This window comes from Cupressus sempervirens, chromosome 4 (assembly GCF_028749045.1).
Source record: "Cupressus sempervirens isolate cs-2001-9-10 chromosome 4, ASM2874904v1, whole genome shotgun sequence".
Lineage (NCBI taxonomy): Eukaryota > Viridiplantae > Streptophyta > Pinopsida > Cupressales > Cupressaceae > Cupressus > Cupressus sempervirens.
The window spans coordinates 174283486-174299629 of NC_143121.1; the positions used below are offsets into that span (position 1 = coordinate 174283486).

General features: G+C 33.3%; 1 protein-coding gene across 2 annotated transcripts in view; it reads left to right on the forward strand.

Moving 5' to 3' along the window:
- The window catches only part of LOC149560537 (LisH/CRA/RING-U-box domains-containing protein), a 189724-nt gene extending 186809 nt beyond the window's left edge, over positions 1–2915 (forward strand). For both annotated transcript variants that reach the window (XM_089824722.1, XM_089824723.1), the window contains 3 exons: positions 1742–1875; positions 2011–2197; positions 2460–2915. In XM_089824722.1, the coding sequence (XP_089680848.1) occupies positions 1742–1875; positions 2011–2197; positions 2460–2561 (423 nt within the window). In that variant the 3' untranslated portion in view covers positions 2562–2915. The remainder of the gene's footprint in view (positions 1–1741; positions 1876–2010; positions 2198–2459) is intronic.
- Positions 2916–16144: the final 13229 nt, after the last annotated feature.

Here is a 16144-nt window from a genome sequence, read left to right on the forward strand (position 1 = left end):
TTGAATAGTAGTTACTTTTTCGGTATAGATGCATTGACTCATGGCATTTATTGCCCCTCTTTATGCTTATCAGGATCACCATTAGATCCGAGCTTATCTCCAAGCATTGCTTATTAGTTATTTTTATCTGAATGGAATAGCATTGATTAATAGGAAATTGCACCGTGTTCCTTAATTTAGTAGTTATATTATTGGTTTCTGAGTTCTTAGAAAAGCATTGGTAACAACGGGTAGATTATTTTCTGCAATAAGCAGAGTTTTGCAATGTAAGCTGATTTGGGTGGTTGAGATGACATTTTCCTGCTATGTTTTAATTGAATGTGGATCTTTCTTGAACATAATTTTAGGTCTGAAATCTCAGGGATAAGTATTCTGGGTATGATATTTATTTTATGATTTTATCATCTGTTTAATCTGTATCTCTACAAGTCTTGTTAGGTCATCTCGACCCCTTATTTGTTTTTCGGTAGATTTGAAGGATGAGATCAATGTGATGTGCTAAAGAGTAGAATTGAGATGTAGACTGGGTTTGATTGCAGTGGAACCTAAGTATGTTAAGAGGATATTATAGGTTCATCTCTGTTTATTAGATTGGTTTTAAAGCGACTATTGATCTCAATGAAAACTTTAAAATGTTGGTTTAGTTAGATAGGGGTGGTTATTTTTCTATAGTAGAAGGTTCTTATTAATGATTTGCTGATGCTCTTTATGGATGCTTTAATTAGAGAATGGATGCTATTCAATACTTCACTTGGGTAATAGTTTTCTTAAATCATGGATGGATGAAGTAACTAATAAGTTTAGGTGTATAGGAACAGTCAGTGTTCATCCCAGTTTATGTGTGTTTCCTTCTCTTAACATTCTGTTTGTCAAGATACTAAAGCAAAGGCATTTCTAGCACATAGCAATGGATGGGAGCATAAAAGCAATGCTAGTAGTTGACTCCGACAACAAGTTACAGTTTGGTGTTAGAGGCAACACATTGTTCGCACTTGCTGGATCGATCAGTTTAATTGTAACAATAACAGTTTGTATAATTCAATTGGAGAATGCCCCTTTTATGCTGTAATAATAAAGGACTAGGGTCCCGAGCTAGACTGCAGGTTTTCTTCTTCGTTCTTTCCTACCAGTGCCCATTTGAACAAAGATACTATGTTGTATGTTATTTAATTTTAATTAATATAATCAAGGCTTTGGCCGTTTACCGATAAAAAAGAAAAAGAAAAAGAAAAAAAAAAAAAATTATTATGATAGAAAACTTATATACTTTTTGATTTTATACACTATAAAATTGTTAATTGTAATAAGTTATATTTATTATTATTATTATTTTATATTGAAATCTTTTGATATTTATATTAAAACATTATACTATTAAACTATTAGAACTAATTTATTATGATAGAAGACTTATATATTTTTTTAATTTTATAAACTATAAAATTGTTAACTGTAGCAAGTTCTATATTTTTATATAATATTGAAATCATTCCATATTTATATTAAAACATTATATATATATTTTTTAAATAATAAATAGCATATACTTATTTTTTTTGAAAATAGCATAAGGCAAATATAATGTCAAATATTTTTCAATCTTTTCATAGTTGTCGAGCTTGAACCTTGTTACTTAGCTGTGCATTATATTTCTTTGTTTGTTTTAATTTAAGATCTTATTTATTAATTAATAATTACACAAAAATATTGATGCTTATTCTCCTGCATTTTCACTGCACAGATATTGTTTGATGCAAAGCAATGGGATGATTTAGTTCAGTTATTCAAGCAGGAGTTCTGCAAACTGTATGGAATGACTCTTCAACCACTGCTGAATATTTACTTACAAGCTGGACTAACTGCCCTTAAAACTCCGTATCCTTTGATCCATATTTTAAATATTTGTAATTATTTAATTAACTTTTCAGGTAGAAATATGTTCCAAATGCAGCTAGGCTACTTTAACATTCTCTTCCTGCACTGTTGGGATCATTCTTTAACTTGCTGAAGGTTTTGCTATGAGGAGAACTGCACGAAAGAAGATCCATTGTCACTGGAGAACTTCCGCACTCTTGCATTGGCTTTGCCTTTCTCAAAGCACATCCATTCTAAGCTTGTTTGTTATATTTCAAAAGAACTAATGGATGAACACAATCCACCACTAGTTTTACCAAATGGATACGTGTACAGCACTAAGGTATTCTTCTCACTAATTTTAGTATTTGGAAGAAATGATGAAACTATAATTCAACTTTATTCTAAAACATGAAAGAGTTGTCTATCTATTCAACATTTGTTTGCCTGCCCAGCTGCAATGATATGAAAATTTCACTGCAAGTAATGTGTTAATTAAATAATCTTTTTTGTTCCACAGCCTGACCTATATGTATTTCAGGAGTTTGTATTGTAGTTCTGGGAATGCATTATCTCCTTACACCTTGTTATTTGCAATCCAACAGGCTCTGGAAGAAATGGCCAAGAGAAACAATGGAAAAGTTACCTGTCCAAGGACTGGCTTAGTTTGCAATTTTACAGACCTTGCCAAAGCCTTCATTTCATAGATTTATGATGACTGTATTCTTTGTATTTATGTTCTGACGAATGCAATTTAATTAGGAATTCCATTTTGCTCCATTTCAGACTCAAAACTGTTGATTGACTAATTGGTTCGAGCCATTAGATCTTAAATGGATCCTTCAAATTTATGACTGTAAATATCAATTCATTCAATGAATACCGCAGAACTTAATTTGTTTTTTTAACTCTGTATTTGTGGGAAAGGAGGTTTAGCCAACCTATACATGGAAACCCAAAGTCATCAAAGCATTAGATGGCAAAAATATGCAAAAAATACAGCAGAAGATGGAAATGTTTTTACATGGCACAAATAATTTAAAGAAAGAGAGAGATTATAATGCTTGGCTAGACATCTATATTATTAAAGCCTTAACTAATTTTTATTTTGGGTATACATAGTTTACTTGTCAGTGCAAGATAGTGTTTTGGGTTTTTAAGGGAAGGGCAGATAAAATACCTCATATGATTACGTGAAAAGTAGCATTTTTAATGCTGATGGATGGTTAATAGAAAAATGGTTTTAGAAACTGCAGCTTGATTTGTACCTCAGCTGACTTAAAATATCATATGTAGTGTAATTGTATAGAGGGGCCAGGAAATATTTTTTGCAGGAAATATTTTTTGAATTTTTGTTTACTAATAATCATAATCACTAACCATCTTTGTATTTGTAAGCATGGAGACAATAATAATCTTGTAAGGTTTTCACCTGTAATTTTGGATTAGAATTTTATAAATGGATAACACTAATTTATTTGTTTACATGTTTTGAATTCTTCTGAAATAAGTCTTATTTAAATTTGTGAAGAATGTTGTCATCTTACCATGATATTAAATGACCCCATCTAATGTACTTAGCGTTTTTGCAACTGTGTTATATTACAGAGATTTGTTGCTTGGTCCTCCTTAGGAACTGAATCTGGAGAGGAACATAATATGATTTGTTTTTTAAAACAACATAATACAAAATAGAATTTATATAATTTGAAAAGTGGCAATACAAAATTAAATAATATGCGTATCTTTGAGCCTTTGCAGATGTCACAATATAAGAGCGTTGTGAATGCCTTGGTGTGAGGTCATAATCTAACAACACAACTGAACAATTCTGAATACTTGATAATATATTTAAGGTTTTACATGGAAAGTTATGATCGATGTCTAGGATATGTGGTCCCAACCGGTACGGGGGGTGGCGGGTGGGGAAGGAGGGGCGGGTGAATCAGTACTCCCACTTCTACAAAATCTGTTGGTTGATGCAGCTAGCTTTAACACACACACACAGTTACTACCACCTTAACTGTTAAGGAAATAATAAAGACTACGCAGTAAAGACACACAAAATTACACAGAGGCATACATCAATGACACTGATATTTTTATGTGAAAACCCTCGGCGTGAGGGTGAAAACCATGGTGGGAGTAATATATTCACTAATCTTTCCTTGAAAGAAAAAAGGTGCCTTGTTAAATGCTTACAATTGTTCCTTCTAAGAGCGCATCCTGTTAGGAATGCCTATGACTTATTAGGATTACAAAAGTGTGTCAAGGCTACCTTGTCAGAGGATGTCAATCTCTTTTTGAGAGATACTTGGTTAGAGGATTTTAAAATTTATTACAAGTCTGCTCTAGCAAAGGCTTACAACATTTGTAATGGTTAGAAAACAAACTAAAGTTTAGATCTAAATGCTTGGCACACCTTGCCTTGTAGATCTTTAGTAAAAACTCCTCGAATATGTTCTGATATCCTTCCTCTGTTTTGGCTTTGTGAACTTCCTCTTCATCTTTCTCATTCTTTTCGCATTGGTCTGTTGTTATATCTTTCATATAGTTGTTTTGGTTTGACTCTACATACCTTTGCTTCATTATGCAACAATGATAACTACCTTGTCTTCTCCCTCATCAACAACACCTCTCTCAACCAACCAAATTCAAAATGAAGTCCAAGTGATCTTTAAATCATGTTCATTGTTTAGGGATGAAAACCCTAACAGTTATCCCACTCAAACTCAAATTTAAAAATTGAATAGAAGTGTGAACATAGTGGCAACACACTCATGACTGCCTATTTGGAGATGCGTATACTTGCAAACCAACTTGTCCATTTGCAAGTGTACATCTAGACTTGGGACCTTGTGTCCTTCAATTGCATTCTGTTGTTGATTGGACTTCGACCATAACCATCCATGTCTTCCTTTGTTCTTCAATTGTGATCGGTATGCCAATGCATCAATGATTGTGCTTGTAATGCTTACTTCTTGTTGACCATTTGCCAATCAATGACAACGCTTTATACATATTCAATACTTGAGTTCTCTTCTCACCATTTTCTTTACCAAGATAGCTTAGTCTAACAATCTCCCATTTTAACATTAATTAAAAAAATTTTAGACTTAGATGTAAGTGTGCTAGGTCAATAAGCCTTGAAATGCTTCACAAGTTTAAGCTAACCTGTCTTCTCCAGTGTATTTGTGGCAATCGACTTTTCAAGTCTACTCCCCCTTACTAATTGCTTCTTTTAATGTTCTCTTCATCTCATATGTTATCTTGTTGGGTCTCATCTTTTCACTCCTTATTTCTTCTTCTTCCTCTTTGCCATTGCCTTTGTTCCCCCTCATTCGCCATAAATTTTTTTAATCCATTCTCCCCCTTTGTGTCATCTCTCCCTTTTTTCTTTAAGTATCTTCTCCTTTTTATTCTTCAATCCTATTTTGTATCATTTCCCCCTTTTTATCATTAATGACAATGCATAGTTTTGGGGTACTTGTAGGTTTTGTCTTTGGGTACATTTTCCCCATAGGATGTTTGTCTCCACCTTCTTTTGCTCTACATTTTCTCATAGATACCTTTGTATCTTTCTCAAGCCGAGTTCATTAGAGTTTTTCCATGATTCTTTCATTTGTCTAAGTGCTAGCACTACACTCCTGAGATATGCTAGTTGCTTGTAGGCTACATGTTCTGTCTTTGCTGGTGGCATGACAACTTGAGTATCTGTTCCTTCATATGGACATTGATGATCCCTGTTAGTGGGTTGAGAAAACATTGTAACCCCATTAGTCAAATAACTTATTTCTCCTCTTCTTCGCAGTTGTATCAGATACATTGTATCTTAGATCTTTGTTATACATTTATTCATAATAAATTTTAAAATATAAACTTGACTTGTATTTAATACCTTTTTGTGTATAGGTGTTCTTGCTGATTTCTTTCCCTTTTCTCTTGGCCACGAGACACGTGGAGTACCCTAAAGCAGAAAAAATATAAGAGGAACCAATAAGATACATCATGTGTTCAATTCAAATTGTAAACTTTATAGGTGAGAAAGATATGATATTGTATAGCTATCAAGGTCAAAGTTAATGGCAAAAAGTGTAGTATAATCAACTTGAGAAATTCCAGTGCTTGACAAACCCTATAAAATAGTAAAGAGTATTGTTATAAAGATGAGATAATGTTGTAAATAGAAAGAGGGCACATGAACAAGAAGAAGATCATAGGAGGGCAATAAGACACAAGGACATGCAGGACAAGATTGGAAGGATAGTTGAAAGATATGAAAAATTGGGGTTCAAAAAGGCTACAAGGCCTAAATTGAAAACAAAGAGATTGGGAAGGAAAATGGAGGTGCAAATGAACTTTTGGCACCTCGTTGAGAAAAATAAGTGTAGATTAATGACCTCCACACTCCTGCAAGACACCTTAGGTGATATGGATGTTGATAGGTTCTTTGATGGGGATGAGTATATGGAGGACAGATTCATGAGGTTCATTACATGGAGTTTAGGTAATTCTAGGAGTAGGAGATGTCGATGAGAGTTCCATGGATTTGATGAATGAGAGGGTTTGAATGATGGTAGGAGACGGAAGGGGATTTATAAGAGGGGTTTCAATAATGGTAGTAAATGGAGGAGGATCTATAAGTGGGTTGGATGAAAGAGGGATGATAGTTATTGGAAATGGAATATGAATAATGGGTGTGGGAGATGGAAATGCTTCAACATTAGCAACTTCACATGATGTAATTAGATGACATGACTCATCAACTTAACTTGGACATGGATATTGTATTAGTTTCCTTGTAAAACTCCTTAGAGACTAATGTTGCTTATAAAACAATTAAGAATCAAAATTTATAGAACTTCGTATAGTTCATGTCATAGCAATTAAGAACCAATATTCTAAATCCAATATATTATTATACTTTTAAGAATATTTAAAAAATGTTAACTTGAGTTTTCTTGATGCTAGCCTTGCACGTCTAGTAGAATGAGTACTCTTGTGGTGTTCTCATATCACTTGTTGTACCAAGTATTGCATATTGTTCAGATATCAATCTAGAGTGTTCTATAAATTAAAAAAATTTACTTTTACGATATTTAGGTGATTAGCTAATGACATGTCAATACTCAAACAAACCAACTTGTGTTCCCCCTCCACCAAACACAATTGCCATCAAATAATCTATGAGCATGAAATCCCCACCTCTAGATGCATAACAAGTCTTCCCACAATGTACACATGGATGAGATGACAATCCATCTCGAGTCGCCTCACTATCCACTCCATCGCATATGCATTGGTAACTAAAACACATAAGTTGTTCGGGCCTCGAAGACTGTAATGATGTAAATGATTATGATGCAAGTGACACAAGTGGGGATGACACTAGTGGTGTAGGTGATGATGATGGAGTTTCCACAGGATGTGATTACCCTAAAGGCACATATGATGATGATCGAGGTGTTGTAGGTAAAGTAATACCACCTAACTTTGAGCCATGTTGAATGATGACATCTGGCATCGATACAACTACATGAAAATTTTCTAAATCAACAAACTCCTTTACAATTGTTGGTACCACAACATAAGACATGGTTTTTTTGTGTTGTATGTTTCCTCTCCTATTGTGGTACCACCCTATGGGCCTCAGGTCTATCTTGCGCAGCGACACTCTCTACCATGGAACTCATGAATGTCAAAGTAATTTAGCTTCTCATCAAGGATGAACTCACAATATAGCTTTCTCAAGTACAATAGGGGCACTTCATAATTATTACATGGTGTTGGGTCAAATACCATATGCCACCTATCCAAAAACCATGATCTCATCCTAGCATGAGTTCGCCAATGAATAGGAAAGGTTTTGGTTGTGTCTAATAAGGAGTTATTAGAATTGGGATTAGTGAAAAGAACACATATAATAATGTTCTTTGTGTACTTATCTTTCACTTGTTGATATGATAATTCATTGACATAAATGCACGACACCAATCCCTCCATGAAACTCATTTTGTAACCTCCCTAGACAACTCATTCACATTTTGGGCCATTTGTTCAAGTGTATTCGCTAGGGTTGAGTGGTGGGCAAGAGTGGATGACCTCAACCTATTGACCATTTGGCTAATGTGAGAGGTGTTTTGTGTAAGGTTGAGGTACTCTTGTGTAGCATTTACATGATCTAATGGTACGCGTAGAGGGTTTATAAGAAGTGGTGGTTGTTGAACAGGAACATTGAGTGGAGAATTTTGTGTTTGTGTTGCAGCGGATGGAGGGTTTTTTGTTTGTGTCACAATAGGTGGAGTGTTTTATGATTGCTTCACAATTAGTGGAGGGTTTAATTGTGTTTGTGTTGGAGGTGGTCTTTTGGCTCTACCTTATTCTTGGATTCGTTGATGCATCTGATATTAATTTAAAAAAAATATATAAATCTTACAAATTACAAAAACAAATTATAAATCTTACAAATTATAAAAAAAAATTACAAACTATGATGAAAAAAACATATAAGTGACAAATAAAAATGAATATAGACCTTGTTTGCGAGGTGCCATGGAGGAAAAAGTTTTTTACAAAAAAACATTGCCTTTTTTATAAACTTGATTGGGTTTATGGTTTCCACAGTCGCTTGCTATCCACTGCCATGGTTTGAGGGTGTGAAAATTGTTGGAAACAATTCTTCAAATTGTATGTTGCCATTAATGCTACACAAATGTCAGTATTAACTGAGCAATGAAAAACTTGCAAGATTAACCTAAGCATATTTAGTATTGACTGAGCAACTCGACATTGAAGAACATTTAGTGTTGACCGAGTAGTTAGACTATGAAGGATATCTAGATTGTAGTGTTAACCGAGTGGTTAGGCATCAAATGCTTTCTAGTGTTAAACGAATGTTCAATCTTGGTAATGACTGAATCACAACATAATACACTTAATTGATTATTAATTGATTGAAACCAACTATTTGATGTTTAATTATTATTTGAAAGGATATTCAAGCCAATTTATCAAATTTTATGATATATAAGAAATGACAAGTATCGAGGAGAGTGTGGAAGTAACATCCATGGAATAAGATGGATATGTGAGTGAAGGAAAAGATAGAGCAGGAAAGTGTGGAAGATAAGATGCAAAGATAGTTGCTTCATTAATCAAATCAAATCATTGTTACTTTCTAACCATTGTAGCAGTGAAGCAAATATCTTAACCAAGTTGACTTAGCAGTCGGATTGTAAATCCTCTAACAAGGTGACATTTCTAAATTGAAGGGTTTGAAGACCTCTAACAAGGCCACTCCTAACAGGGTGATCTAAATCTTCTAACAAGGTCATACTTAACACTTTTAACCTTTAACACGGTTGGCTCCTAATAGGGACCAATTTAGAAGAGTGAAAAATATTGTAACTAAACGCATGGTGGTTTTCCCAAATTGGGTTTCCACGTTAAATCTTGGTGTCATCTGTGTTCATGTTATTTTCTTTATGATTCATGCTTCTGCAACTAAGTTACTAAATGTTAAAAAAATTAATAATCATAAGATTTCTTTGTTAACCAAGTGACAACAACATCTTAGTTGTAACTGATTTGGATAGTATTGCATTATTAGTGAAAAGTTTGATTTGACATCTAGGATAAGGGAATTATTTTTGTGGTAACTAATTCACCCCTCCCCTCTAAATTACAGTCGTCATTTCCATCAATTGGTATCAGAGCATTTTGTTCTTGCAAGAAAGGTTTCAAGGACCTAATATAAAGATCAAGACGTCATACAAAAGGGAGATTCCCAAGCTTAATAGAGATTTTTTTTAGCATAGCAGAAATTGATGAAGCTACAACTATCAAGCAATGATGATACTGGTCTATTCTACTTGGAAAACAAATGTGTGCCACCACCTAAACCCATGACTGTGCAATAGATGAAAGAAGCAAAGGATCACAATACAATGATGATTGAATATAGTCTCTTTTCTCAACTATTCTGAATTTGATGAAGTTAAAGATTGTCCTATTGTATTTGAAATGTGAGAAAAACAACAGAAAGTTTATGGAGGTGATAAAAATGTGCAAAGAGCCAAGGTAGAAAGTTTAAGAGGCAATTTTGATCAAATGAAAATGAAAGAAGGCAAGAACATTGTCCAATACAGTGAAAGAATAAAAAAAAGTGTGGGTGCAACCAGAGCTACATGAGGAACTTTAACTGATGAAATAGTGGTCAACAAGGTACTAAGAACTCTTCTTCCTATTTATGCAATTAGAGTTTTAGAAATTCATGAGATGAGATACAATCCTAAAAATGATATAACCTTGGATGCACTTGTGGCAAGATTGACTACTTTTGAATTGGATACCTTTGATAACTATGCTCCTAATCCTAACAACTTTGAATCTGCATTCAAAGCCAAACTAACTTTTGGTAGAAAAGAAGGAAACTCAAAAGGAAAACAAGATGATAGTGAAGAAAAAGAAGAATCAAATGAAGACCTTGAAGTCATTGAAACCCTACTAGCAAAAAGATTATCAAAAAGGAAAATTCAGAGGTAAAATTCAATTGATCTTTTTCTCATGTGAAGAAGTTGGTCATATTGCTGCAAGATGTCCAAACAAAGAAGATAAAGATGAGAAAAGAAATAAAAGGTTCAGATAAATGAAAGAATTCAAGAGCTACAAGGACTGCAATGATAAAGGTAAAAAATCTTGTTACATTGCTAAAGATTCTAATCGTGATGACTATGAAGAAGTAGTAGTTTACATTACTGTTAAGGATGAATAAAATAACGAGGAAAATGAAAAGATGGCACTTATCTCACATATTAGCAAAAATGATACATGGATCATAGATAGTGGTTGTGCCCATAACATGATCAGAGAAATAACTAAGTTTGAACATTTAAAATGCTATGATGGTGGAAGTGTTAGATTTGGACACAATGAGCTATGTTATGTAAAAGGAAATGAATCATAGCATTGGATAAATGAGCCAAATGTGAAAATGCCTACTGGGTTGAAGGGTTAAGACATAATCTAATCAGTGTAGCATATTAGAATAATATAGGATATAAGGTAGAATTCACGAATGACAAAGCTAAACTATTGGATGGAAAAGGAAACCTAGTTGAGATTGACAATCAAATAAAAGGAAACTTGTTTTAGTTAGACCTTAGTGAAAGTACATGCTTATTGGCACAAATAGAGGAAAGTTGGCTATAGCATAAAATGATGTGTCATGTTAACTTTGATAACTTGGTTACCATTGTCAAGAACAAAAGAGTAAAAGGCATACCAAATCTAACGAAACTTAAGATGGGCATGTGTAAACAATGTCAAATTGGTAAGATGAGTAAAAGAAGTTTCAAAAACAAGTCATATGGATCTAAAGACATTTTGGAGCATTCATACAAATCTTTGTGGACCAATAGGTCTAGAAAGCTATTGTGGGGGCAAATACTTTATTTTATTTGTTGATGACTATTCTAGGATGATGACTGTAATGTTCCTAAGAGATAAATCTGATGCTTTTCAAAAGTTCAAATGGTACATGGCTACAATTGAGAAAGAAATAAAAAAGAATCTGAAATGCATTAGATCAGACAGAGGAGGGGAATTCATCTCAAATGAATTCAATGAGTTGTGTAATGAAAGAGGAATCAAAAGACATGTATCAACTCCTAGAATTCCAAAAAAAAATGGCATAGTAGAAATAAGGAATAGATCCCTCATGGAATGTGCAAGAACAATAATGTCTTTGAAGAATGTGACACCACAATAGTGGAGAGATGCAATCAACTCATTAGTTCATGCACTAAACTGAGTTCAATTGAGGAAAGGTACAGACAAAACACCTTATGAGTTATGGTATGGATATAGGCCTAATGTTTGTTATCTCAGAATATTTGGAAGCAAATGTTATATCTTGAAAGATGAAAGGAAAGGAAAGCTTGATGCAAAAATTTGATGAATGCATATTCCTAGGTTACTCCAATAAGAGTAAAGCATGCAACTATTTGAAACTTTCTACTCACAGTCATAGAAAGTGCAAATGTGAAGATTGATGAATTTGTAGAAAGAAGTGAAGAACAGAGAAGCAAGAAACCTAAAGATTACATAAGGTTTATTTATTATGAGAAGGAACCTAAGACTTTACCTGAGTCAAGAAAAGTAGAAGCTGGACAACAACAAAGTAAGTCTACCGAGTCACCTAATTTGACAACACAACCTAAGTCATAGGAAAATGAATTTGAGTCACTGAGAAATGGACTTGAGTCACAGAGAAAGGAGCCAAAGCATCACAAAATCAATGAGCATGGAGAACCAAGTGAATCTAATTTAGAATTAAGAAGGAACGAGCCTGAACTTGCTAAATATGTCTAAAGACATCATACACCTGATCAAATAATTGGCGAAGAGATAGATGACATACTAAAAAGGGACAAACTAAAAGGTACATGCTTTCTTAGTGAATTTGAACCTAGAACAGTAAAAGATGTTTTAAAAAATGAAAGTTGGATAGAGGCAACAAATGAAGAAATTGAGAAAATAGAAAAGAATAATACTTGGACTCTTGTACCTAGACCTAACGATAAGAATGCGATTGGTACAAAATGGGTATTCAAAAAAAAATAATAATGAAAAGGGAGAAGTAACAATAAACAAGGAAAGGCTAGTATGTAAAGGGTGCGCACAAGAAGAAGGTATTGACTATGGAGAGATATTTTCCCCTATTGCAAGACTTGAAGGAGTTAGAACACTACTAGCATATGATGCACACAAAGGATTAAAAGTATATCAAATAGATGTAATTTTTTTTTCTTAAAAGGAACCTTGAAAGAAGAAGTCTACATTGAACAACCTGAAGGTTTCATTGATCCAAATAAAAGAGACATGGTATGTAAACTACACAAAGCTCTATATGGACTTAAGCAAGATCCTAGATCTTGGCATGAAAGACTACATGGATATCTAGCAAGAATTGGTTTTGAAAGAACAAATGATAGTAGTAATCTGTATAGAAAGGAAGGATCACATGCCAACATATTTCTAGAAAAAATATTTGTGGATTATACCATATTTGGAGGACATTAGATGTTATGCAAGTCATTCACTAAAGAAATGAAGAAAGAATTTGAATTGTCCATGTTTGGAGAGATAAAATTCTTTGTCAGCTTACAAGTCCATCAAATGAAGAATGAAATCTACATCACTTAGTCAAAGTACATCAGGGAAACATTGAAAGCATTTGGAATGGAAGATTCCAAACTAGGTTAAACACCTATGTCTATTGGACATAAACTATCAAAGAATGATGATTCAAAGGAGGCAAAACAAACTACCTACATATCAATGATTGGGAAACTTCAATATGTGATAAACACTAGACCTAATATTGCACTAGAAGTTGATATAGTTGCAAGGTTTTTTGCTAATCCCAAAGAAAATCAAATGATGGTAGTAAAAAGGATTCTATGGTTCTTAAAAGGCATTGAAGAATATGGTTTTTGGTATGAGAAATGAGGAAAATTTGAGTTAAGAACCTTAACTGATACTAATTGGGCGGAAAGCATTGATGACAATGTAAGTACCAGTGGAAGAGCATTATTTCTCGGGAAGAGATCAGTATCATGGACAAGCAAGGAGCAAAATTACATTTCTCAATAAAAAATTGAGGCAAAATATGTTACTGCAGTAGTTAATTGTTCTAACATAATATGGATCAAGAAATTATTGTCAGGAATAAAGGAGGAAATCAAGGAACCAACGATTATCTATTATGATAACACAAGTGCAATCAATATATCCAAGAACCCTGTGATGCACACAAAGACAAAACACATTGTAATCAAGTATCATTACTTGAGGGAATTGGTTCAAGGAAAAGATGTGAGATTGGAATATGTGAACACCAAGGAGAAGATAGAAAAGATATTTACTAAAGCTTTACCTAAGGATGCATTTATGTATCTAAGAGGTAAACTAGGGGTTATTCCACTATCCAGTGCTCACTAATCTCAAGACAGTGATGCATCGACCAAGTTTCATTAAAGATCTATCAAGTTGATGTAGATCGTCACACTTTAGGTGTGAAATGCAAAGAATAATGTACATGAGCCAATACAAAAGGTGCATAATAACTTCACAGTTTGTAATCTTTGGCATTTGATGTCAAAGAGGGAGAGTTTAATGTTAACAAGGAGAAGAAGAGTTTATATCAAAGAGAAAGAGAGAGAGTTTTGTATCTTATAAGTAAAGTATTTAGATGATGGAATTTATAGGAAAGAGGGCAAAAATGACAAAAGTACAAAACAAAGTGATGATTGATGTAAGAGGAAGAATTCATTTGTAACAAGGTGAAACAAATCTAAGAAAAACCACATAGGGAGTTGGTATGGATGCAAATCAGAATAAAAATAAGGATATTGATGTCGACATGTGTTTCCATGAATGTCAAAGAGGGAGATTGTTGGAAATAATTCTTTAAATTGTATGTTGCCATTGATTCTACACAAATGTTAGCATTAACCATGCAATGAAGAACTTGAAGTGTTAACCAATCATATTCAATATTGACTGATAAGTTGAGAAATGAAGAACATTCAATGTTAACTGAGAAGTCAGGCTATGAAGGATATTTAACTTGTAATGTTAATTGAGTGGTCAAGCATCAAAGGAATTCTAGCGTTAACCAAGCATTCAATCTTAGTATTGACTGAATGATAGCAGAATAAACTTGTCTAATTATTAATTGATTGAGGCTAACTATTTGATGTTTATTTATTATTTGAAAGGGTATTGAAGATGACATATAAAAGTTTATGATATATAATAAATGACAAGTAGTGAGGAGAGTGTGGAAGTAAATACATAGAATAAGATGGATATGTGAGTGAAGGAAAAGGAAGAGAAGGAAAGTGTGGAAGATAAGATGCAAAGAATATTTTGATCAGTAAGGATCTAGAGATCAGGCTAGAATAGAGATTTGAATTTGCAAGGATAGTTGCTTCATTAATCAGGTCAAATAATTGTTACTTTCTAACCATTGTAACATTGAAGAAAATCTCTTAAAACAATTGACTTAATAGTTAGATTGTGAATTCTCTATCAAGGCGACATTTAAAGACCTCTAACAAGGAGAATCCTAACAAAGTGATCTAAATTTTTTAACAAGGTAATACTTAATAGTATGTTCTATAACCTTTAACAAGTGTGGCTCCTAACATGGCTCACTTCAGAAGAGTGAAAAATATTGTAACTAGTTGCATGGTGGTTTTCCCAAATTGAGTTTCCACGTTAAATCTTGGTGTCATCTATGTTCATGTTATTTTCTTTATGGTTTATGCTTCTGTAATTAAGTTACAATAGGTTAAAAAAGATTAATATTCATAAGAGTGCTTTGTTAACTGAGTGACAACAAAATCCTAGTCATAACTAAGTTGGACAATATTGCATTATCAATAATTTTTTTGATTTGATATCTAAGGAAAAGTAATTATTTTTTTGGTAACTAGTTCACCCCTCCCACTCTTAGTTACACTCTTCATTTCCATCAATGTCCTCAAACACAGGCAACAACATTTTGTAATTTTTAAAAACTTGATTAAGTTTTATGAAACCTGTTTAGGTTTTTAAGAATTATAAATTTAGATAACCCTATTGGATTTTATAAAACCCAATCAAGTTATTTTAATATTAATATGGTTAGGCTTTGATACCAAGCCTGATTGACATTTGACATTTTGGAAAACCTGATCAAACTATTGAGAGTTTTTTTTATGGAGTGTCCTCTAATTGTACATCAACTTGGTGTACACACCTATGCCACAAAAGAGATAGTGAAAAGAGAGTTAGGTGACTAATGCATGCATAAGAAGGTTTGAAAATTCAATGCTAGCCCATACACAACACAAAAAAATATCAATAACCAAAAATGAATTTATCAATCACAACAGATTCCACATTACAAAGTGCCTAGGGGTAGCCATATTCAAGGGAATAACTACTTCATGACATCCCGAAATCTACTATAGTAGAGGTGGTAGATAATGCACCCTAATTTTTTTCTTGTGTTTGTGTCTGTGCAACACACATGTGCGCACATGCGTGGTGCGTGCACACGTGTGCATGTGTGTACGTGCACATGTGCGTGCGTGCATGTGATTAATTAATTTATGGTTGTTAAAACTTTCCTATATGTAATCATATGCAATCACAATCCACCTTTATTGCAATCATTAAGTATTTATTATAATACATAAATTTTTTTCTATATAATAATCTACATGGCACAACTAATGCA